Source organism: Neopelma chrysocephalum, unplaced genomic scaffold (assembly GCF_003984885.1).
Source record: "Neopelma chrysocephalum unplaced genomic scaffold, ASM398488v2 Primary Assembly neopelma1_75, whole genome shotgun sequence".
Classification (NCBI taxonomy): Eukaryota; Metazoa; Chordata; class Aves; order Passeriformes; family Pipridae; genus Neopelma; species Neopelma chrysocephalum.
The window spans coordinates 13,267,260-13,292,444 of record NW_020897736.1 but is presented as its reverse complement, the minus strand read 5'-3'; the positions used below and the strand labels follow the sequence as shown (position 1 = coordinate 13,292,444).

At 40.7% G+C, this 25,185-nt stretch overlaps 2 protein-coding genes across 3 annotated transcripts; one reads left to right on the top strand and one right to left on the bottom strand.

Moving 5' to 3' along the window:
* The first annotated feature begins 6,344 nt into the window (after positions 1-6,344).
* LCTL (lactase like) lies at positions 6,345-15,016 on the top strand. Its single transcript, XM_027688525.1, has 13 exons — positions 6,345-6,462; positions 7,444-7,604; positions 8,813-8,900; positions 9,144-9,253; positions 9,517-9,645; positions 10,145-10,240; positions 10,956-11,010; positions 11,103-11,264; positions 11,855-12,129; positions 12,418-12,544; positions 12,967-13,166; positions 13,656-13,719; positions 14,901-15,016. The coding sequence occupies exons 1-13, from the start codon at positions 6,345-6,347 to the stop codon at positions 15,014-15,016; spliced, it is 1,701 nt and encodes a 566-aa protein (XP_027544326.1).
* A 487-nt stretch (positions 15,017-15,503) lies between these two features.
* On the bottom strand, positions 15,504-25,166 carry ZWILCH (zwilch kinetochore protein). 2 transcript variants are annotated; one of them, XM_027688168.1, is made up of 19 exons: positions 24,950-25,166; positions 24,540-24,591; positions 23,783-23,878; positions 23,548-23,666; positions 22,677-22,870; positions 22,131-22,210; positions 21,698-21,853; positions 21,427-21,498; positions 21,012-21,105; positions 20,578-20,633; positions 19,820-19,922; positions 19,141-19,220; positions 18,780-18,936; positions 18,176-18,204; positions 17,610-17,746; positions 17,253-17,348; positions 17,059-17,177; positions 16,377-16,474; positions 15,504-15,967 (listed from the first exon to the last, which is right to left on the bottom strand). In XM_027688168.1, the coding sequence occupies exons 1-18, from the start codon at positions 25,000-25,002 to the stop codon at positions 16,383-16,385; spliced, it is 1,785 nt and encodes a 594-aa protein (XP_027543969.1). In that variant the 5' UTR covers positions 25,003-25,166; the 3' UTR covers positions 15,504-15,967; positions 16,377-16,382. The 2 variants fall into 2 exon arrangements, with proteins under 2 accessions (XP_027543969.1, XP_027543968.1); XM_027688167.1 differs by lacking the exon at positions 15,504-15,967 and having other exon boundaries at positions 15,996-16,474.
* Positions 25,167-25,185: the final 19 nt, after the last annotated feature.

Sequence of the window (25,185 nt, the reverse complement as noted above, 5' to 3'; positions counted from 1 at the left end):
TTCCCAACTCTCTCCCAGATGAGGGACTGAGGAAGCCAGGCCAGGCCAGGTTGGCACTGCCAGGCTGCCAGAGCAGTGCACTGCTGCCTCTCCCTGGAGCTCTGCAAGGCTCCCAGCTTTCCTCTCCAGCCCAAACCCCTAACCCTGGACAGAAGCAAAACCATTCTCAGTGTCTTTAGTCATTAAAGTCCTTTATCTGCCACTCCCAGACAACTTGTGCCTGTTTGGTGCATGAGACAGGAGTGATGTCCTGCCTTCCAGGGCAGCACCACAGAGAAAATGCTCAAGGGTGTGTTTTAAACTGAATTTGAAGCACTGAATTGGAATGTTTCATAATCTAAGCTGACTGTCCATAGAAAGAACAATTGTATGATTTTAGGAATGACCTAATTCAATAATGAACTAATTCAACCCCTTCCAAAACAACTCATGAATTCTTACTCATTATCAGCTCGGGGACCTTCATTAATTACCACTATTCTTCCTTGCTGCCTGTATTTATGTTATGGGTGCAGGGTAAAGATGGACATGGAAAGAAAACAGAACTGTGCCTTTTTGTTCCTACTCACAAACAGCGATGGGAAAAACTCCAAGAGCATTCTGGATGTTTTGAAGTTGTCAGGACACTTCATTTTCTCTCATTCCCAAGCTTCAGAAGCTTCCTCTTTGTGATTGCAAACAGATGATGGCAGAGCCTGCAATTAGGCCAATCCAAGGGAATTCCAATCAGGGGTAGCCTGCAGCAGCTTGCAGGGCTCCCATCAAATGCAGGCCCACCCTTAGCAAGGAGCTGTCAGCAGGAAAAGAGAAATTCAAATTGATTCTTAGAAGCAAACTCTTGTGACCTTCCTCCCAGCACCCAGGGGTTTGTAACATCTGTCATTTATTATTGGGATTTTCAACCAAAAACTGAGCCTGGGCATTCAAATTCCAAGATGCACCATAAAGTCTCAGGAGTTTTGACCACTTAGGAGTTCCCCAAAAGGGGGAAGTGTCTGCTCCTCTCTGCATACACCAAGAAACTTTATTAAGAATAAACAATTTAGGAGATCGTTTGGAAATGACACCTTTAAAATCAGTTTTTAGGACAACTAGAATAGATCTCAGATTTATCCTATCTTTGCCAGTCTTTATGATATTTCTTTGCAAAAGAAGAGATGGCAGATTCTCAAACAGTTTAATTTTTCCCAAAATTCCTCCAGTCAAACCAGTGATAACAGCTCCTCAGTGAGCTCCACAGGCACAAAATCTGAGAGCACAAGAGTGTAGGAGCTGCTAAGGAAATATGGGGTAAGTTTTAGAGTTACCCATCTCCAGCTTATCTCAGGGATCACGAGCTCAGGATTCAAACACAAGATCTTCCACACTCTGGAGGTTTTCTTTCCATAGAGCCTGTCTTCAGAAGCTGCCCACAGAATTCCCAGGATACAAGACTGGTGTTTCCACAGTGGGAGGCCAGCAGAGGTGGGCACCAAACAGTAAAGCAAGGCATCCTCATTTCACTGACTCCCAAAATTTCCTGTTTTTCTCTGAAAAGCAAGACCAGTCGAGCTTTAGACAAAAAACTTTCCAAAACCAGCTAAGGAAATGCAAGAAAAGTCATTTTGTAACACAGAAAAATCCAAGCACAGTTATACAAGTGTTCTTGTTCCAAGAACAATTGTAAGTGGGTTTTGTTTTGATTTTGAAAACCCTCCAATATCTCAGTGTAGTTGCATTAGACCACACACTGGAAAAATTACGTGGTTTTCTGGTTGCTGTATAATAAGAAAGGATGTTTCTCTCTGAGACAGAAAAGGCCTATTCAAGGTTGGAAAGGGAGTGTAGTTTGGAAGAATGAAGAATCAGGAAGCTGGGGAGATGGGTCATAATTGTGTGAGGATGATTTGGTCTGAACAGCTGCCAGGGAATTAGGAAAGACAGCCTCTACTTTGGGAGGGCTGAAAGGAAAAAAACAATAAATACAAGTTTTAGGGTGTCTTCTGTTAGGGGTGACCCCAGGCCTGGTGTCTATCTGGAGATAAGAGGTTCTGCAACACAAAGATAGAAAATTAAGTGGGAAAATAAATATCAGTTTGTTTCAGGTAGTGGGGTGTGTGCCAAAGCTTTTGTGATCCGGTCACACAGTATTCCACAGCAGGAGAATCCATAAATATCTATATATTTATGGATGAAGATCCACTCCAGGCTGTGGACAAGTGAACAGCAGATTAAACATCCCCAGAGTCAGTGGTGACTCTCCCCTGACTTCACACCCACACAGTGAGCCCGTTGCATAACCCACTTCCCAGGTTATTTTACTGGGAAATTCTGGATGGAATCCACCAAGTACTTTTTTTCTTTTTAAAAAACATTCTTTTTACCAGTAAAACACAATAAAAGATTTTATAGCCTTGATGTGTTTCTGGCACATTTTAAAAACTGTTGCTAATAAAACTTTTCCAAGAGGAAAAAATGACCAAGTTGTCACAATGTAAATATCTCATGGGTTTGTTCAAAAATCGGGGGTTTTATGCAGAAAACTGGGAAACAACATCACAGGAGAAGATTGTGTCAAGAGAAAACCTTAATCACCACAACTCTGGCATGGCACAGCACTGCAGTGACTCTGCTTTGCTGCCCTACCCAGTTCTGCAGGAGATAAAATGTGACAAATGACAAATAAGTGCTTAAAAACGTGCCTTGGGCACCAAACTCCCCTGCAGGCTGACCCACCTATCCAATCCTGCCCCTCCTGTGCATCATAAATCACAAGGGATATTCCACAGTGGATTTTCAACGCTTGAAAATGATCCCACCCAACGAGCAGGAAGGCAAACAAGTGCACAGAGATCTGCTCCTGACAACATTCCCACTCTAATTTCCGTGCATTTTTTCACTTCGGAGATCAGAGGCTCCACACGAACTAAAAAGTCGTTGCTTGTTTTATCAGGCAACGTTTCGACGTTAATACTTTATCACTGAATTGGCCACGAGAGGGCACCAGTTCTGCTCGAAAATAAAAGACCAAAAAGAAGACAAACCCGAGGAGCTAAATAAATAAATAGGGCGTATTTATATGTTTGTTTACAAACTGTCCAGCTGCAAAAGCACAGGAGAGTGGGTTCCACGGCAGGAGCCACTCACCCACAGCGTGCAGCAGCTCTGGGGGAGCACAGCAGGGAGGAGAACATCACCCACCCAGGGCTGGAGCTGCTCCTGGTGCCCCTGGGAGACTCCCCTGGCTCCCAGACCCCCTTCCTCAGGGTGGCCGTGGGAAAGGTTCCCACTCCTGCTTTTATCAGTGTTGTCCAGAGCCTCCCTCTGCCCTTTCCTGCAGTTCCCTTCCCTGCTGCTCTTGGGAGGCTCTTCCCCTTCTCCCTCAGCACAGGAAGGTTTTCCACACCTGACAGAAATGTCTGAAAACACCGTTTTCAGCTCAGCAATGGGTTACACCTCGTTTCGTGGCCTTTTAAATTGACATTATTCAGCAGGGGAGACTGAAAGGGAACTCACAGAACTAAAAGAATGAACAGCTCAAGCTGAACCTCCAGACTGGGAGAGCTGGTTTTTCCACACACATCACCCTAAGGAATTCCTCTAGAAACAAGAGAAAAGAAAAAGGATATTATTTTCCAAGCCTTCATCCTGATTCAAAATGATCCATGTAAAAACAAAGCCCTTGGTCTGACAAAACCTATCAGTGAGATCTCCCTGGGAAACACCGTTCGGAACACAGCCATTTGCACCAAGAGAAAAATCATGGAATCACAGAATCCTGGAATGGTTTGGGTTGGAAGGGACTTCAAGATCACCTTGTCCACCCCCTGCCATGGGCAGGGACACCTTCCACTAGCCCCGTCCAAGCTGGCCTTGGACACTTGCAGGGCTGGGGCAGCCACAGCTTCTCTGGGCAACCTGCGCCAGAGCCTCACCACCCTCACAGGGAAAACAATTCCTTCCCAATATCTCATCTAAATTTCCCCTCTATTAGTTTGAACCCTTCACTCCTTGTCCCATCACTACAATTTCTGATGGCAAATGTCTCCCAACACCGTGGATGTTTGGAGATGTAAATGTCTCCCAACCCTGTTCAGGAGCAAGTGCAGTTGGGTGGGAATGTATAGATCCCTGCAAAGCTGATTTTGCTCACACAGGAAAATCCCTCCCTGCTAACAGATTCCTATGGTTAAGCTAAAGCTTGTCCTGCACATTTGACTGGGGATACAAAAGGATTGTTCTTTTTTGTTTTGCCTCCAAGTGAACAAAATGCTGTTTTCAACTAGATGTTTCTCCGGAGTTTTTTGTGGCAGCTGGATCCGTTCCATGCCATTCCTCTGGGAAAATCAGTTTATTCTGAATGCTCTGGCAGGTTTGTGGCAGTTCAGAGGAATCTCCCAGTTAGGACACATCTGTTGTGAAGAACACCAGGTAAGGCAGGAATGGGGGGAAATGAAAATAACTCCATTTGTAATCAGGGCAGGAGGTTCTGGAGCTGCCAGAGAACATGAGGGTCAAAAGGGTTTTTCAGGGCCAGCTTTACAGTCTGAACTTATTGAACCTTTTTGCACTGTTTGAATAGCTGTTTATTCTGCTGATTTGTAAAGGTACCTGCCAGAAAAACAGAGCAATGAATAGTTCCAAAATGGATGTATTGATTTGAAAAGTAATGGACTGAATATTCCACAAGGGACTGTGCATAAGACTGTTTTCTTCAATGCAGGGGGTTGTGAAATCATGATGTGATTCTTGTGCTTGAGCAGTTCATGAGGTACTGAAATGATTTCTAATACTGCTACTAACAAGAAGAATAATAATCAGGCCAAAGAGTGAAAAAATATCCTGATTTTGATTCATTATCCTGAGCTCCAATTGAGTTCCCAGCTCACAAAATACGAACCAGAGAGTTACAAATGTCTAAACCCATAATAAACCCCCTAAAATGTTCACAGAATCATTGGGGTGTCGATCACAGATTCTGTGATCTTCTGTAAGTTACCCAAATGATGAATTAGATCACCACAACTGCCTAAAACCAGAATAAACTCCCTAAAATGTTATTAAAGCCCCGCTCTGACTTTGGAAGAGAATTATCAGCACCCCTGTAAAACCACCCAGTCCTTCTGCCCCGGGGTAAAGCCTCAGCTACAGAAACCACTGACAGACCCCCCAGAACACAATTGGTTTTCTCCTGCCTTCTTTCCATGTGACTGTTGGTCATTGCTGACAAAAACACCAAGGGTAACACTAAATTTAAATGTACGAGGCTGAAGAGCTACATTGGACTGTCAACGTCTAAATTAAAATCACATGTATTTGCAGCCCTTTTATTCTAAATAAAAGTACTTCTAGAGTATTTAAGCTGATGTTTTAAATGTTTGTAGTCTGCTCTTTTTTTTTTCCATTGCAATCTGAATGTTCCCATTCAAAATGCAGAGGTGGAGATATTTTTAATCCGAGACTAAAGCCTTTGGTGCTGAAGTAGTTCCATTTTCCCAAGCCAGCTGTGCAGTTCCTGTGTTAATCAGGAGATATGGAATGATCATTAATAAACACAGAGGAACCAGAGGCATCTGAGGTTGTACATTTACTCTATGTTCTGCAAAAGGGTTCCTTTGCCTTCTGGGTTTTGCCAAACTTGGGTTTTTATTTTGGTGAGGAACCAACCTGCCAGCAGCACAGGCACTCCAATGCAAAACATGACTTTTTATAAGATATTTGTACTTTTTCTCAGCGAAACACATGAGAACTGTATCAATTTGGGAGAAAACTGCTGCTCCACAAAGCCCTTCTGAAACTTTAACACAGTTAAAATAGTTAAACTATTGCTCCACCAAGAGTTTAATTTGATGTCACAGTTAGAACGGAAAATTGAGGCTGGGACTGGATAAAAGGGACATCACTAAGATAAAAGCTGCAATTCATTAAAGCTGCAATAATTGCAAGTGTTAATTTTCCTTTAAAACTTGCCCAGGGTTTGCTGCCATCACATTCAGGGGTAAGAGGCTGCAGCACAACCACTTCTCTCCTGGCAGTTTGCAGGGGTTTAGTTACTGACCCCGGTGGGAGAGTTTGAAACTCAAAACAACACAGAGACTTTCAGAACAAAGTAATCATGGAAAATAGGCAGGGTTTAGTGGTTATAATCAGGTGCTTCATTCTTCCCTGGTTTTCCTCACCCTGCCAGAAGCTGCGTTTTCCATTTCACCCAAGCGCTGCTTTTGGCCTTTGCTGATATGGAACCTACTGAGCATTAAAAACCAGCTTTTCCCTTGGGAAAAAGCAGCAGAGTTGTGGAGCAGCAGGTCCTGACAGTGCTCTTCCCTTGCCAGGTGGGACCCTGCAGAGGAGCCCTGGAGCTGAGGATGGACGTGCTGAGGGGCTGTGCTGTGCTGCTGCCACTCCTGGGGCTGGGCACGGCCGAGGAATTCCAGTGGACAAAGAACAATCCCGGCTCCTTCTACTACGGCACTTTTCCAGCTGGTACTTTGGATCCACCCTTGGCTTGGGGGTTGGAATGTTCCACATCTACCTGTGGGTTTGCACAAGCGACCAAAGGGTTTTCCTTGGGCTTCCAGGGAAAGGGCAGAGACACAAAACCACAGGGCAGTAACATCCTTGGGAATACCAGGATCCACAGAACCCTGCACTCCATAGTCACTTCCAACAGTAAATACACACTAAATCCTAATAGATTATTATTTCATATTCCTTTACTTATATTTCCCTTTTTCTGACTAAGATGCACAGTACAACAAATCACACCTGAGAACTCCCTTTCTCATAAATAATATACAATTAATGAAATATTTTGAACTAAAAATACCTTTTGTTGCGCAGCTGACTTAAGAAATAGGTGAAATAACTTGTTTCAATAACTTGTTTATATATATTACCCAATCCACTCTTCAGTACTCATTTATGAACTTTAACCTTTCTTCAACATGTATTTACATACACATTTCACTCAAGGAAAATCAAAACTAGAAGGACATCTGACTGCTTTTCATGCTCAAGTTTTTAAGTGGTTTATGAAATGGATTCCTCGTGGTATTTTGTGTAATAATAGGAAAGTAATCCAGAATATTTCTATTTATTTTAGGTAATAGCTAGACTTGTGGTTGCTAAAAGCATCATAAAAACCAGCAGGGAGAAATGATATGAAAACCTCTATTTTTTTTTACAGTAAGATCTTTCTGCCATGCTACCAAAGCATTACCTCATCACTATAAAATAGATTTTACATATTTAATACATTTAAGAATGAGATTCCTTTCCAGTGCCTTAGAACACCTCTAGCTTATACCCCACATTGAGACAGTCCCTTTTTAGGCACTGATACATTTTCACATGGAAAACACTGGCCTTCTGTCAGGACTTTCAGTTCCTTTCTCCTGTTAAAATTTAGTACCAAGACCAGTTTAGGAGGAAAATGTTGGAGTAACTCCCTTGTTTTCCCTCCAGGTTTCCTCTGGGGTGTGGGAAGCTCTGCCTACCAGACTGAGGGGGCCTGGGACAAGGATGGGAAAGGCCCAAGTATCTGGGATGCTTTTACCCACAGGAAAGGGAAAGTGTTCAGGAATGAGACGGGAGATTCAGCCTGTGATGGATACTACAGAGTCAAGGTATCATTTCCTTCACCTCTGCAAACACTCTGGAGCCATTCCATGCTCCTGATTTCCCACTTGGAAACAACAGCTTTAGTTGCTCTATAGGCTCATTAAACTTAGGAATCTCAGGGATGATATTCTTAATTACTTCTTAATTACTTCTTTTTTCCCAATAATCTCATTGAATCAATCACACCACAGTATTTCCCAAATATGTCTCCATTTGGCAGGATTTTCGTGTCATTCTAAATTGTGTAGAAATTCCAGATTCTTAGTTAGAACAATGAACATGTTTGAGCTTTGAATAAAATTAACATTTTTTTCTGTGTGCTTGAGGTTTTCTATGTGTTTTTAAGAGGCTTTAAAATTCAGTCTGAACGTTTCCCCTTTTTTGAATGGGTAATAAATAAATAATCAGTGCAGTTCTATTCACAACATGTTTCCAAGCTTAAAACTATTAAAAACAATTTTCCAGTGACTGTCCTGGAGGAAAGACACATTCACAGCAAGAGGAATCCTCACAGAGGTTGGGACTGAGCCTCACTGGGCTGTGAGATGGATGTGATGAGCACAGGACATTTCTCAGAGAGGATTTGGGCAGAAACAAAGTCATTTCAATATTTACTCACCTCTCTGGGCTGGGATTTTGAGATACTTTCTAAAATTTACTCATATGTGCTCAGTTACAGGGTCTTCTTTTTATCAAAGCATTATTTGCATTTATCATCAGAATTTGCATTGGCTCAAACACTATCAATTGCTAATTTCTTTTAATATTGAAGATGGATGATTTCTTACAATAAGAACATGCATTCATATGGAATTTAGGTTTTTTCCTAACTCCAGTGTAGGGCAATAAACGAAAGCCTGTGCAATCATGTTTTCAGCCTAAGCTGAAATGCTTGAGGTTAAGATTTACAAGCTTCTCTTATTTTCTGACAAATTCTGACATAAATATAATTGTGGTGCAAAATACCTCAACTTACATTTCAGTCCCGTTTCCATAGTTACACAAAACATGACAGGACTTCTGTGGAGCATCCAAAAAAAAAAAAAAGAAAGGATACCAGTAGAACCAACCATCTCAAAATCAAAAATAACAGATGGAATCCCCTTTTGTGGAACTCCTCTGTAGATTTTCTGCATTCAGGATCAGTTAAGACAGAGGAGTACCTGAAGTTGTTCTGCTCAGGCTTGGGATGTGTGGGGTTTTCTTTTCCCAGGATGACATTCAGTTACTGAAGGAGCTCAAAGTGAATCACTACCTCTTGTCCATCTCGTGGCCTCGGATTATGCCCACTGGAATCAAAGGTAAGCACAACAATTTCCCCACATTCTCACCAGTATTTTTATCAGGAATTTTCCTCCTGAATAACCCACAGTTGTTTAAAATTACTGTTAAATAGGTTTCAGTTTCTTTGCAGAACAGAGTTTACCTGTTACAGTGTTCCCATTGCTGAAATGGAAAATTCCTTAGTCAAAATTTTTAGATTTCTATTCCTTTAGTTCTTTGAGAACCAATCCAGGGAATTCCTTGTCTGTGCTTTCCATCAGCTGAGCAGCTGAATGAGAAGGGAATCCAGTTCTACAATGACACAATTAACAGCCTCCTGGAAAACAACATTACCCCTATTGTGAGCCTCTACCACTGGGATCTTCCACAGGTAAGACAATATTTAGATTAGTGAACCATCAAAGATAAAATATCAAATATAAAGTATTTCTAAGTTTAAGGACTAAAAGTACTTCAGAAAATTAATGATATCTGCATGACTTTAAGTACTTCCAACTATTTCCTATTCATTTCTATTTTATATGCATTGAAGTTTTGAAAAATCTCCTTCTGAGCTACTGAAATAAAGTCTTTGTTAACAAGCAGCTGAACTTTAAGTATAATTATTAATTCTTGAAATTCATATTCCCAAAGGTTCTCCAAGAAAAGTATGGAGGCTGGCAGAATATAAGCATGATAAATTACTTTAATGATTATGCAAATCTGTGTTTTGAGAAGTTTGGTGATCGTGTGAAACACTGGATTACTTTCAGTAACCCTTGGGTAAGTTATCAGTGCTGTCCTTCCAAACCCTTCTGTTCCCAGAATTCCATGGAAGTGACACTAGAGGAAAGTTGGTTAGAAATTGGAGGGGGAGAGGGAAAGGGAGAGACTGAGACCATTAATCTTTGTGGCCAAAAATCTCAGCGGGCAGAGTTTGCACAAAGGTAGTTTTAAGATAAAATTCCAGTGAAGTTTTAAAAAATCATCAGCTGGAGAGAAAAGAGGGACAGGAATCAGAGAAGGACAGGAATCAGAGAGGGACAGGAATCAGAGAGGCCCTTCCTGAATTTCCTCAGGTCACTCCACTAACACCAGTCACCAGCACCTTGTTCCCAACAAGCCACAGCACGTTATCAACCAGGCAGGATGGGAGCAAATGGGAGCCAAGGGGAGGAAAAATGGGATTGGAGAGGGACAGCCCATGCAGGGGAACACAGAATCCCAATCCATAGGATGGCAGCATATTCCTTGGAGAAGAACTAACTCTGTGTCTTTGCAGGCAGTTGCTGAGAATGGTTATGAGACAGGAGAACACGCCCCAGGACTGAAGCTCGGGGGGTGTGGAGCATACAAGGCTGCTCACCACATCATCAAAGTAACACCGAAATCATGCTTTAAATTATATGTTAATTAAGAATTTTTTAGCAAATTTTACTCTTTAAACAGAAATATAGTTTCACAACAATGGAATTTCCAAGTAGGACGTTGAAATCATCACCTGCCTTTAAACCACCAGTGAATGTTCCAGTGTAGCCTAGAATTGGAGGTGCTTGATGTGACACTGTTGCATCAACTTCAATTTTCCTTATAATTTAAGTGCCTCATAGTAAGTTTCAATCTGGTTGAAAAGCAAATATCCAGGTTACTCCAGAAACAAGCAATTACATCCTGACCTGTTGAAATGAACTGGAATTTTGCAAAGTGACTTCAGGAAGGGAAGGAAGGCTACTGCTTGTTAAAATTAACGTTCATCTGCCTGAGTAAATTAGGCAAAGACATCCAAAGACTGGAGACATGGACAGAACACTGGATACAGTGACTGTATCTATATAGTAGATATACAGTTACTATGGATGTATAGTGATGTGTGTTACCTCCCTGGGGATCTCCTGGAGTTCAGGGAAGGAATCTTGCATAAATGCTTTTTGACTTCTTACACGAAATGAAAGCTTCTGTAACACACTTAAAAGATATTCTGTGATATTTTCAGGCAGATCTTAGTGCAAAAACTGCTCTTCACCAGCTTTGCACACTGCCCATGGCATAACAGGTTCAAACATGCAGGTGATTGATTGTGTTTTCATTTCCAGACTCACGCCAAGGTCTGGCACTCCTACAACAACACGTGGCGCAGGGAGCAGCAAGGTAACCAGGAATCAGCCTGGGATTGTCCTTGATTTATGTGAAGGGCTTAGAGATGATGCACAAACTGCAGAATTGTCCCTCTGTGTTTTAAGGGATGGTTGGAATCTCCCTGACCAGTGGCTGGGGGGAGCCTGTGGACCCCCACAGCCAGACAGACAGGGACGCCGCTGAGAGGTACATCCAGTTCCACCTGGGCTGGTTTGCAAACCCCATTTACAGAGGGGACTACCCTGAGGTCATGAAGAATTACGTGGGTAAGTCCCAGTAACCAACTAAAGATGAATAAATCCCACACTTTGAGCACATTCCAAGGGAATAGCTCCTGGCCAGCATGTGCTTTAGTCAGGGATGAGGGCACAGGTGAGACACCAATGGCCCCCAGGGTGGACACGGCTCCTGAGCAGTTTGGGGACACACCAGAACACTTTAAATCACTGATTTTTCATGTATTGCACCCAACTCACTTCTCCAAACCAAAAGGATGAAAGATTCTTTCATCTCAAAGAAGCAATCAAACCCAAGTGGCCTCTACACTTACACCAAGCTCAGGAAAACCATAAGAATTCCTTCCCTGGGTGGGTGGGGAAGAGAATGGTGGTTGCCCAGGGAAGCTGTGGCTGCCCCAGCCCTGCAAGTGTCCAAGGTCAGGCTGGACGGGACTTGGAGCAACCTGGGCTCGTGGAAGGTGTCCCTGCCCATGGCAGGGGGTGGAATGAGATTATCTTTCAGGTCCCTTCCAACCCAAACCATTCCAGGATTTCACAGTTCTCTGATTTACTGTTGGTGAGGTAAAGCAAACCAATTCCCTGCTCCTCACAAGTGTTTCCTGTCATTATTTTGACAGGCAGGAAGAGCGCCCAGCAGGGCCTGGGGACATCCAGATTACCAACCTTCTCAGTGCAAGAGAAAACCTACATTAAAGGCACCTCGGATTTCCTGGGAATAGGTCATTTCACCACCCGTTATGTCCTGCAGAAGAACTTTCCCTTCCTCCAAGTGTCTGGTTACCACACTGACAGGGACTTGGCTGAACTGGTGGACCCCAACTGGCCAGCTCTGGGTCCTAAGTGGCTTTATTCTGTGCCCTGGGGGTTCAGAAGATTGCTCAACTTCATCAAGGTGAGTAGAGGAGATCTTTAATCAAAAAGAGCCAACAAAATGCCTGGTTACACACAGGAGCTGCATTTACACTCTTAGATTTTCAACAGTTCCACCCTATATATTTATCTTCTCACACTGGGAAGTTTCTTTTTAAAACAAAACCCGTAGTTAAATTAAATTCCTAGTTACATTTTTCTTACTAAGTAAACCTAGAAAATTGCTTTTAGGGCATTTTTTTCTAGCTTTGTGTTGTCAAAATAAAGTTATTTTATATGTGACCCAGTGTAAACACCCCTTTGTTTGCAGACCCAGTACGGGAACCCCCTCATTTATGTGACAGAGAACGGGGTGTCTGAGGCAGCCCAGTGCACTGAGCTGTGTGACGAGGGCAGGATCCAGTACCTGAAGGGATACATCAATGAGATACTCAAAGGTAACTTAAAACAGCTCCTTGGTGTTGGACTTTTTGAGTGTTTTCACCTTCTGGTTGTCTCTACTTGTCTTTTACATCATAAAAAAATAAATACTGACAGGTCAAATTGTCAGCAAAATAACAATCGAAGCAAATCTACTGATGCTAATAAACATAATAACCTCCATGAGATTTAATATTGCAACAGATCAGCAGTTTTTCCATGTTCAAAAAGGACAAATTACACTTAATTACCACATTCACAAAGCTCTCTAAGCTAAAGACAGCATTTTTAAAGGCTCCAAATGACTTTCTACTTCGTTTTTTTCCTGTCCTCCTCCCCCTCTCTTCCTGGTATAAACCCAAACACCTAGAGACTTAAATACAGAGTATTTTAAGTGCCAGAAACACATTTCCCAGAATCTTTTGGTTTGTGTTTGCAGCTCTCAATGATGGAGTCAATGTCAAAGGTTACACTGCCTGGTCCCTGCTGGATAAATTCGAGTGGAACAAAGGATTCTCTGAAAAATTTGGGCTTTACCACATCGACTTCAAAAACAAGAACAAACCACGGTACCCAAAGGCATCTGCTGACTACTATAAAAAGATTATCAGTGCCAATGGATTCCCAAATCCAAGAGAGGTGATGTGAACTGCTGGTTTTATTCTTTTTTTCTTCAATATACGGGCAAATATCTCGTAGGATTTCAGGAAACTTGTCTGAATATGGTACATGAAGTGATGCTTTGGTTGTGTAAATTAGGGATGTGTTTCACAGACACTGAAAGTGGGAACAGCCTCAATTTCTGTTTCCAAAGCATTCCAAAAACTCCAATTGGACTTACTGAATCAGAAGTTAGCAGTGCCCTGTCAGATTTCTAGGTAGAAAATTACATATATTCCATATTATTTTCCAGCACATTTTATGATGGGATTTTAAAAATCTTATTAAACAATTAACCTGGAGAAATATATTGCAACAAAACCCACACAGATACAAAGGAACTTGGAGAAAATCATTGAGATTTTGAGAGAATGAAGTAGTTTCAAGCCTATTACAGTGGACAAGTGTTGAGGGACAGAGAAGGGGCAGAATCTTGCACTGTAACAGAACTGCTGTTGACCTTCCCAGGTGGAAAACTGGTACAGGAAGGCCATGGACTCCTGCTCTTCCACACACCACCTCCTGGCTGCAGGTAATGATGGGTCTTGTTTTGTTTTATAAAAGCACTTTATGGAACTTCCAGATTTTAAATTTCTCTGTGAACAGTCCTACTTACAGGTCCTAAAAGGGATTTTCTCCCTGAAAGCACGAAAAGCCTCTAAAGAAAAATGTGTTTATTTACTCTCTCCAACTAAAACCACTGTAGGGGAATGGATTAACTTGGGATCTTGGTGGAATACAAGAGCTGGAAGAGATACTGCTTAAAATGAGGTTAGGGATGACAGTGCTCTCCTGAAAATCAAAGTGCTAAATGCTTTTGCAAACACAAACCAACCCAGAGAGAAAATCTCTAAATGTTTGATTTCTACACAAAGTGGAACTATAAAAGAAAAGGGCCAAGGACTGGCCTGAGGTTAAGCCAAGTTTTACTCTGGTAACAAAGTCAACACCAGCTCAGAGCAGCTGCTCAAGAACAGGGAACACAGGAGGCTCTGCTTGGAGCTTCCAGTGCCAGGCAAATCCAGCATTCCTGGTGTAATCCAGGCCCCTCCATAATTCCTGAGTTAGAACAATCAACCCCAGGGGATTTCTGCAGCTTTTAAGAAAGATAAATTAGTATTATGGAGTCTTAGAAGGAGGATGAGCTAAATTCCACATGGTAGGAAAGGTCAGTCATCCCAAGTTTATCCTGCTCAGCCTCAACTCCCGAGTTCCATGTTCTGTGGGAATTAACTGGGTTTCCTGAACTCTTCCAGGCTTTCCTGGGGGATAAAATTCTACCCTTTTAATAAAACCCTTTTAATTTTTCAAACAGCTACAGGACAATCATAAAAAAGGGCCCAAGTGCTTCCCAAGGATTTCTCTTGGACAATTTTCTACCCTTTCTCCTTCAGGTGGAGGGAATAAAAATCAAAGGCACAATAAAATCCTGTTAATACACTGAAACTAATTCCTAGCAAACATCATTTTTACAGCCCTTTGAGCCCTGAATGTCTTCCAAAAACTACCTCAGAAAGAAAAAAAGAGGGAAAACTGTCATGGATTCGCTCCAGCTTTTGCAGACTGCTGAAATTTTGTTTGTTTTCTTTGCTGTTTATGCCAATGTCAACAATTTTATGTTCAAAAAAAAAAATCTTTAATTTATGTAAACTCTCTTCTAGTGCACTCCAAAGGAATAAATTTCTTACGTATTCCTCATTTCTCAAATTTTAGATTCCCTGATTACTCACATGGAAATGGTGACAGAGATTGTTCTTCCTACAGTTTTCACACTCTGCATCCTCATCTGTATTGTCCTGCTCATATTCTACCTTCGAAATCACACCTAAAATTCCACATTCACACGCTTTCATTGGGCAAAAGGAATAAGATGCAGCTGTTTTGAGTGGTTAAAGTTCACCACAGATGCCTCTTTTTAAAGCCCTGCAAAGAAACTTTACTTATCCATCTAAGCTTTTATGGCTTTTTCTGCTCAATTCCCAAAATATCACTTTTTTTTAATCAAAACCCAAAGTACTTTCTCTTTCTACATCAACTTCTACTGATCTGATGTAGGGGATTTTACATTTGGTATTATTTGGGAAACTATTATAGATTTGTTAAGATTAAAGTGATTCCAACCTTGACAGTACAAATTTCAAGGGATTAAAAGCTGTTTGCAAATTCTGATTTCAGTCTGTTCATCACTAGGCTTTTAATTACCATGTAATTGCTACTGGAAGAGAGACAGGCACTTAATTTTCAAATACAAAATTAAAGCTTTTCTTCAAAATATTAAATGGATATTTATTAAGATGTAATATTAGGAAAGGGGTAAAAAATAAGATTTACTGAGGAGAAACCAGAAATGATAGAAATTTAGTTTTTAAAGGCATGAATATTGGGGTTTTGCTTATTCTTACTTATCAATAGTTAAGTATCTTTCTGCAGAATGTTTCTGTTTCAAATTATTTAGTCAGCATAAACCAAGGAATTCTTTAAAGTCAGACTATACACAATCTAACCAACCTAACAACTGCAACTGCCAACCCAACAGATTTAAATGATTAAGCCCAGCCAATCATACTGATTTTCTTCTCAAAAATTATGCAAAACATACAAGACAACACTGTTAAAATAACTCACTTCACATTGAAGGAAAGAAACAAATCATTTGAAGAGGAGAGGGAAGCACATCCAGGAATACTCCCAAATATAAACACTCCAAAATATAAATACAGGGACAAAGAAAACCAGATTGTCAGAAGATCTCAGGACCCTGGAGAAACAGCTTTCCAAATCTGTGAGGATGATGAAGCATCACTTGATGTGAGGAAAACATGACATTATTGCTTGGTTTGTTGGTTAAGCTAATGGACCCTTTGAACAGTGTCTGATTGCACTTTTAATGAACAAAAATAAAAGATGAAACCCCAAAATGCACAACTTTATTGAATGCTTGTAAATGTAAGAACAAAAAAAAAAATCTATATTTTTAAAATATTTATACTGTACAGGCTTAAATGCACAATATTTACAAACAAAATAAGTGGCTACAGATGAATTGTGGCTGTGTAGGTCCCACTTAAGCACATTAAAGCCAAAAACTCAGTGAGATGAGCTGTTCTTTAAATCAGTGTTCCTAAATAATCTGTTGGGACACAGAAGACACTGAACTTTGCCTTTACTGTACCTTTCCTGCAGAGTGACCTGGATTTATGTGAAATGCACCTGACTGCACTTGGTCACTGTGATAAAATACAGCCTTTCTTCAGGGCTCCCGTTTACTGTGGAGTCAGAGAAGAGACCTGGGAGGACAAAGGAGAAGGTTGGGATTAGTCCCAATTCTTGGAAATGGCAGAGATCAGTTCATGGAGCAGCTTCCAAACTCATTCCCAAACTTATTCCCAAACTTCAGTTTCACCGAAGCACTTTGTGCCAAAAATCAGCAACGACAGGAAAGTTTTACCAAATCAGCACATTCTGTCAAACGTCACCCCAAAAAAGCAAATTATTTCTTTTCACTTGTTCTACATTTGATTGCAGCAAGGAATGGCTTCTCCCCTTAGCACCTGCTCTCCTCTCTGACTCCAGACCATTCCTAACAGGAAAATTTCTCTTCATAGCCATTCTGATACATTGGCAAAGATTTTAATCATATTTGGAACTGTGTTGTCATTTCAACTCCAAAAACATAACTCAGAAAGTCACCACTTTCTGAAAATATTCACTTCTGTAAATACCACCCCACTCTTACTAAGGTAGAACATCATTTTGCTTTGATGAAAAGTAAATGTAAGTACAAAAAAGTTCAGACCCACTGAGCTCAGTATAAAAACTGAATTTGTTTGAAGGGTGTCCATTATTTTGTTTCATCCCAACCACTCCTTACCTGAATTGTTTGATGCTACATGTTCCACAGGAGGATTAGTACTGACTTGCCACATTGTTTTCACCTCCTTTGCTCCGTGCCCACTGCTTATCTCCACCTTCCATAATTCAGGGTGTTCACTGAGAGAATTAAAAAGCCATCAAAATTCAGTCCCATCTGAATTTGAATGCTGCAAACACTGAGGTTTCTCTTACTTTTGGTAGAATTTCTTCACAAGAGCCGGTCTGATGGGCAGCTGAAACACGTGCTTCTCATTGAGAGGGTTTTCCTTGTAATACTTCATGCAAATCCTACAATAGATATCAACCAGTTAATTTCTTTGGAGAAATGCTTGTGCAAAATTAGCTACACTCCCACACTTTATTATATCCTTCAGTTTTCAATTTTAGTCCCAAAGCAACATTTAGCAGCAAGATCCAGCTGCTCCTCCTGCAGTCTCACAATCACCATTAAGGAGAGCTGGGTTTTTTTAAGTGTTTCTTTACAACTGTCAAAGAAATCCTATTTCTTATAGTCATTTAAAGAGCAAGAAGTAAAAATGCAACAGTTACTGTGTCAAAGGGAAGAGGTTCTCATGTCTGAACTGGAGTAAGACTCTGCAGTTGACCATTATTTCCAGCATATGGTGAAGCTTTTGAACACGGTGAACTTGTTCCTGTAGATCCACTGATGTGGAAGTGAAGTAATCCTGGAACAGCAAAGAGCTTCTGCTCTTACCTGAGCACTGAATTTCTACAGACAAACAGCACATCCTCAGTAAACTAAAACAATCTTTCTGCTTCTTTTGAAAACCCAAAATTTTAAAAGAGGCTCAGAAGACTCAGAACAAAGTTCCATCAAAGTGCGAACGAAGGTTCACTGCCCTGACAGCGACTCCTCTCAGATAACCAAACAAATTATATATAATTTATTATATAGAGAGATAATATATATATTATGTATTATATTAAACAGAACAATGACATTCCTGCAGTTTGTTGTTCCAGCCTCATGATCTGCAATTCAGTTTCTCAGCTGATAACTATGACATGACTTTCATCCCCCCATCAGCTGAGCTTGCTCTACTTTATACTTTAAACTGCTTTCTGAGTTTCAAAATAAAAATAAAGCATCTCACCAAGTAGGTTAATGTTGCAAGTTCCTGACCTGTAAAATGAACAGGAGAAATTAAAAATAATTAAAATTTAACACATAGTATCAGATGAAATATAAGCAAGATTCAGGTAATCAGACAGGGAATTCTACCAAAGAAAAGTGCAAAGTCACTAGAGATGGAATGTTATTTATGAACATGATTGCTCTTCAAAACAAGAAAATAACCCTGCCAGGTGGCCTGGTAGAGGGATGATTTTATTTACCAAAAAGACTGCACAGTGAAGAAAGCCACCCCACACTTTCACACAACCACCCTCCTTGGGACACACAGGTTTACAAGTAGTGAAAACAGAAAAGCAAGTTGAACAAAGAATGAAAACAGGATGACAGAGCAAAGCAGGAATGAAGAAATGAAGAGGGTAACACCAATGGTAAAATACAAAGCCCCAGTTTTTTTAAATTTTGAAACCCTGTCCAACTGAAAAGTTCAATTATTAAGGAGGCTGGAAACTGCACTTCAGCAGATGGGAACAGAAGAGAAATGGACGTTACCAAAAAGTTCATTATTCCTGCATGGAATAGCTTTTCTCTTGAATTCCAGCTCATGTAACAGGTCTCAGACTCACCTATGAAAAAACTGACATAATCCTTCTTCATCTTATCCAAGCCAATCTCAAAGAGCATCTGGATGGGAGTGATGCCACTGAGGGAAACCACCTCCATCTTCCCATGGTAGGACTGCTGGATTAACTTCCGTAGGAAGCTGCTGCTCCCTTGATGAATCTGGCCATGGAAAAAGTTTCCTTGTGAGGTGAAACATCAGAAACATTGTTTAGAAGTACAACAATAGAAACAGAAACAAACTGTGACACATGGAAGTCATTTAAAAACAATATAACACAACTGAGGGCAGTGAAGTGACAGGAAATATGTTTTACTTGACACTACTCAAAATTTCAAGATTTATTGTGAGACACAAATACATACCCAGGGCTGGATCTCACCACGGTCCAGGGATTTTATGACCCGTGTGAAACAGTCTATCAACTCCTGGTAGGAACTGACACCTGGAAAGAAAAAAGACACAATCATTTAATTATCAGTCCAGGACTGTTAAGTCAGTAACAATAACCCAACACACAAGAATAAACTCCTTTAATTAAAGAATGAGAGCTGAAATGACAGACTGCACTGCTTTTTGGTAACTTTGTCATAAAATGGCTTTAAAAAAGGTTACTACAAATTAAAAATTATCAGATAGCACTGAACTGTGTATGATTTGGAGCATGGCAGCAGCAGATTGTCATACACAGATTTTGGCATCATTCTCTCTATTTACATTGAAAATTGTCCTTCTGATCTAAAATGAAAACTATAGAAATTATTTTTCTGTTTCAGAGCAGATGGGTACCACCAATTGTTTAGTACCTTTTACAGTCAAATAAAACAAAATCCAGGATCTGCTGCTGGATGTTGGTCTGCCTTTGGATGTTGTAAGAAAGGACATCACCTCACACACCCAAAATGAGCTCTTTTCACACCAATTGTCTGAAGAGCTGATCAGTCCTTGACACTCAGAAACTTCCATCCACTTCCCTGACAGAGCAATGTGGGCCAGCAGACACAGAGAATTGGGAAAGAAAGGAAAACCCCACAATACACTTACTTCTCATTTTGCACCACAATTGCTCAGCAAAATCCAGGTCTCCTCTCTCACTGAAGATGGATTTGATGTAACTGTCCACTGCAGCCGTGTCACATTTGATTTTCTGAAAGAGTTTGTTGCTCTTCAATAAAAAAGCTGATTGAGATTCAAAAACCTTACATATCTTAATTTCTCCAGGGATCAAAACTGGGTGCCTCACTAACTTTCCCCCTTGTCCAGGGAAACTATCACTGCATAGTAATTTGGAAGCATATTTTTATTTAAAAGTGAGTCTGATTCTTTCCAGAATCATCACACTGGACAACTGCTGGCCTTGGATCAGAGACACTTTAGATCCCAGCCAAGTGTTGTCTGTACACCCAGCAGTGCCCTGGGAGGCCAAAATCCATCCAGAATCTCAGAACAGAGAACTAATTGCCTGTTATCCTGATAAGGAATATTTCTGGTTTAGTTGATACAGAAATCAAAATATTTTTAGCTTATCAATAAAATGCTACTTCTCTCTTGAAAGAAAATAGACCTAAACCTTTTCTTGTAGACTGAAAGGCAAAAAATCTTAATGTAGCCAAACACATTTTTATGTGTTAAATTGTCCATTGCTTTAAAATAACAAACTTCTAATAAATAGGACAGATATCCAGTTGATACCATTATATTGACCCAAAATCATTAAATTAGGCAAGAAAAGCAAATTAATGATAGAATTGCCTGTTAGACCTTCTCCCATTATTTTTACATAGTTAGGAAATTGCATAAACCTCTGTTTCAGCCTTGCTCCCAGACCCATAATCTCCATCCAGCTTCTTCTTTAAATCTGGTAGAGGAAAAGAAATAAATTTTATTACTATGAAAAAGAAATATCATCAAACCACTTGCATTAATCCCCAGGCACATCATAAAAACACACAACTAATAGACAAAAAAGTGTTCATTTTAAAGATGGTTTCACTGGGTAAGGATATAGCCTGAAAAGATTTTTTTTAATATTTTTTTAATATAATTACTTTTATACATGATATTAGGACAAAGTAAAATGACAGATCTTTACTAAGCTATTTAACTACTCTGTGCAGGAGGTTATAGCCCAAAAATTAACAATTCTAGTTCTAGTGCTTTAGAAATTGTATGTGGCATTTCCTTTTATTTCTGTGACATGTGAAATCCCTCTCCCCATGGAAAAAGCAGCCATTACCAGTCAGGAATTCCTGGACCAGTTCAACAGCTGATTCAGACTCCAGAGGCTCAGGCCACTCAGTCACACCCGTCTTCAAACCTTCAGCCAAAGCCTAAAGGCAGAGTGAGAATCAAAACAACAAATGAGGCCTTGTTGCAGGTTCTGCACGAGTCACACTTCAAAATGCAGGGAACTTTGTAAGAATCATAAATCTCTGCACAGATAACCAGGAATTTAGACACTTCCAGAATTTCTGGAGGAGTTGTCCTCTTTGTATTCCAAAACTAAAACTGAACTCAAAGTTTAATCTTTAAAATAAAAGCTTAGAGTTCTCTTCGAAACACGTGATGAAGTTTTAAATAAAGTAAGTTATTAACACATAAATTCATCATTCCATGTGAATCTGAAACTGGAATTTCTTCCTTGTACTTACCAGGAGAAGCTGCAGCTCCCGATACACCTGGTACACAGGACTCCTGGGATCCCCAGACTCCAGGGCAATGTTCTGGAAGTTCCACAAGTTTAAGTCAGTTCCAAACTTCAGAAATCAATCCAAAAACTGTCCTTAGTGAAATGCACATCAGCATAATTTACAATCTGGATTATGAACAGGTTTTGTTGGTTTATTTTCTATCCTGTGCACTGCTCATGATGTAATCTGTGCAAAGAGCTTGGTTTCGTTTGCTTTTCCCAGCTGGACTTACCAGAGTGGCAGCTGAAATCAGTGGGGGAGTCTCCAGAATCTTATCAACAATATTCCATGTAATATCAACATAGATATTGCTTCCAGATTCTACAATGGTGTCCTCTATTGCAGCAACTTGGATCAGTTCATACTGAGCAAATCCTTTTGTTGTCACCTGAGAATGAACAGATCCAAAAATAAAAACAACAAAACCACCACAGCATCGATGGGTTTGTGTGCAGGCAAAATAATTGTAAAAGCATTTCACAAAAACACAAAAAAGGATTAATATCAGATAATAAATGTTATCTCAGGACAGAATGCTGTACTACAGAATCATACTAAGGTGAGTTTCTATATAGAATCTATAAAGCTTCTCCAAACCAGCATCACAAATCCCAAAACAAGAGCTTTTAAACCGAGACTGAAGCCGTGACAGTGTAAAAACCTACAACAGATGAATGATGTCTTCTTTTATGTTCCATTTTGAGCTCTTCCAGGTTTGCAAAACAGGTTTCATCAGCTGTAGGACCTAGGAAAGAAAAAAAGTGAGAATCAAAAAAACCATTTGACACAACTCAATTTGACACTTAAAATTAATTCTCAAATGCTCCATTTGGTCAAGAATGACTCCTGATATCCTTTAGAAAACAGGGATTCTCCTTGCATTTGTCCTGTTGGTAAGAACTGGTGTGAACACAGAAGTGTTTAGTGGGAGTCAGTGGTTGTGTAAGAAGCTGAATAGCAGCAGTTTAAATGCACTATTATTGCACAGATACAGTTGCATTAATTCTATTAAAAAGCTATTTTCCCCACACAACACTGGTTAAAAACATCTTTTCTCTCTTTTTTTAATCTCCTTTTGTTTTTTAAAACCAAGAATGTAGAGCATTCCCAAGCCAACACCACAGAAAGAGCAAACACAGTGTTGTCGCATCAGAATTCCCACATTTTTGAGCCTTTCCTCATTTAATTTGATGTGCAACATAAAACCTTACCATCACATGACACCATGTAAATAGTGATCCCTGTGATTTTCTTTCCAGCTCTGAGGGGCTCAGCTCCAATCCAGCAGGTGTGTTCAGGATCAGAACCATCACACCTGATCCAGAGGGGAGGAAGCACCAGGTCCCTTGTTCCCAGGTGGGTCATGTTTGGATTTTGCACCATTGCATATAAGGAAACCAACTGCCTAGAAATGGGAATGGGAGGAAAATTAGATGCCAGCAAATATCCTAAATTTGTCCCTTGTTAAAACTTGACTCCTGTCTGTCATGCTTTGTTAGCAGACTCAAATAATTTTACAACAAGAACGCAGGATTGTAACCCTCTTTTCAGAGGCAGCACAATAGAGTCACAAAGGAAGAAGTATGGGATATCATACTTCAAAATATAATCAACATATTAATTTTGACCAAAGAATCTAAAATCATATTGAATTTTACATCTTAAGCTCATTAAAATACATCAGGTAGGTAAACCCCATTTTGGTACCATGACTTGGTATTTTAATAACAGCAAAGACCCCAATAAGATTTTTAAGCTTTTTTTAACAGAAGCTTTAGCAAAAAAACAAGCACTGAAGTCTTAGTAAGCTTTTTTTGGTGTCCTACACCCAGTGAATCCCATGAACCCAATGGCACAGCTCAGAAGTGCTTTTCCAGTAACTTGATTCGAGCTACTTTGTTAAAAACTTTTAACCAGGGGAGACAGTTTTTCAGGATGGAAAACGGTAAAATCTCCTCACAAACTAATGAGCAATTTTATTTTGGGGGATTGAAAACAACAGAGGTTCTGAATATTAGGAAGAGGGACAAAAGCTGCAAAAGAAAACTACAACAATAGGGCAGAGAAACCTTCGAGACTTACTTTGCTCTTCCCACAGAAAGAGCTGCTGGTCCAGAACTCTCCTTTGGCAAAAGCTCAGAGGGAGAAAGAGCTTCATCTTGATTTGATTCTTCCATGGAGTCACCTTCTTCAGTGTGTCTCTTTAAGAGAAAAGTGTAGGTGGATCAAAAACTGCAAAGTGTGTGAAAATATGTGATGGTAATTCAAAAGCTTGGAATTACGTTTAAAAAACCCAACAACTGGCACACAAACTTACTGCCTTCTGCAAAATATACACTGTGCTGCTCCCATTCCAAAATCTTTCAACAGGACTTTTGCAACTGCCACCAACCAAAGAGATCTCCACATCAGTCTGGAAAATAATAATTAAAACTTCTTAATATACTGCATAGAAATGCTGCATTCCTGTAATTTTTTTATACCAGAAATTACAAAATTAACTAACTCCACAGCCTGTTTTCCAACTCTATTGCATTCACTCAAGAATCCCAGTCTATTTTACCTGAGGAGAACACAGGTACTGCATGCCATGGGTAGAATCAAATCAACTGTGAAACTGCAACAACTTTCAACTAATCATAGAAAACCTAAATTCCAACAAGCTGATTCTAAAAAAGACTAAAATTTGGTTCTACGAACAAAACTTCAGAGAATCTGAACTATGAGGGAACACTGAAGTATCAACTGCTGTCACTAGATATCCTTGAGATGGAGAATACTCATTTAAAGTAACGTTAAATGTCAATCAGTTGCTTCTTTGACTGTCTCATGAGAGTGCTAAACACTGTTTGGCGACATTAAAAAAAATCAATTACTTCTCAAGAATGAAAAAATATCAATTTTTAATTAAGCTTTCCCATACAAAGAAGCATTGCTTGATTCTTTGTATCTAGTCTGGTTTTTTATATTACTATACATTTAAATAACCACCTGATTTTATTTTTGAACTATTATCGAACCTACAAAACCCCAAGATTAATACAACTATTAAAACAACCATTCTGTGATTTTACCTCGTAGAGATATGGACATTCAGGGACACTCTCCCTTCCCTCTTCATACATTCTGAAAGAAAATATTGACACACGTGACCTTTTCCCCTCACCATTCCTAATTAAACAGCAAGTTACCCACACATACTAAATACCAACACAACCGGCGCCTCCGCCGGGGCCACAGATCCCTCAGCGCAGAGACCCCCGGGAATGACCCCGATCCCCCCGGGAGCAGGAGCCCACACAACCCCGGGAATAGCCCCTGGAATAGCCCCGATCCCCACGGGAGCAGGAGCCCGCCCAGTCTGGGAACAGCCCCGGTACCCACCGGAGGAGAAGCCCGCCCAGCCTCGGGAATGACCCCAGTTCCCACCGCCGCAGGAGCCCGCCCAGTCTGGGAATAGCCCCTGGAACAGCCCGTTGCCCACCGCCGCAGGAGCTCGCCCAGCACAATCGCCGCCCTTTGCCGCCGCTCCGCCATCGCCGCCACAACCGAAGGTCCCGCGCGCCGGAGCTACGGGAGCGCTGTGAGGACAGGGTGAGGCGCCACCCCGGATCCCTCCGCCGGAAAAGAGTCCCCGGCTTTGGGAAGGGACCGAGAAGGACAGAGGCGGCCGAAGGGCGCGGGCGGGCATCGAGAGACGCGGCGGGGCCGGAGAGACCG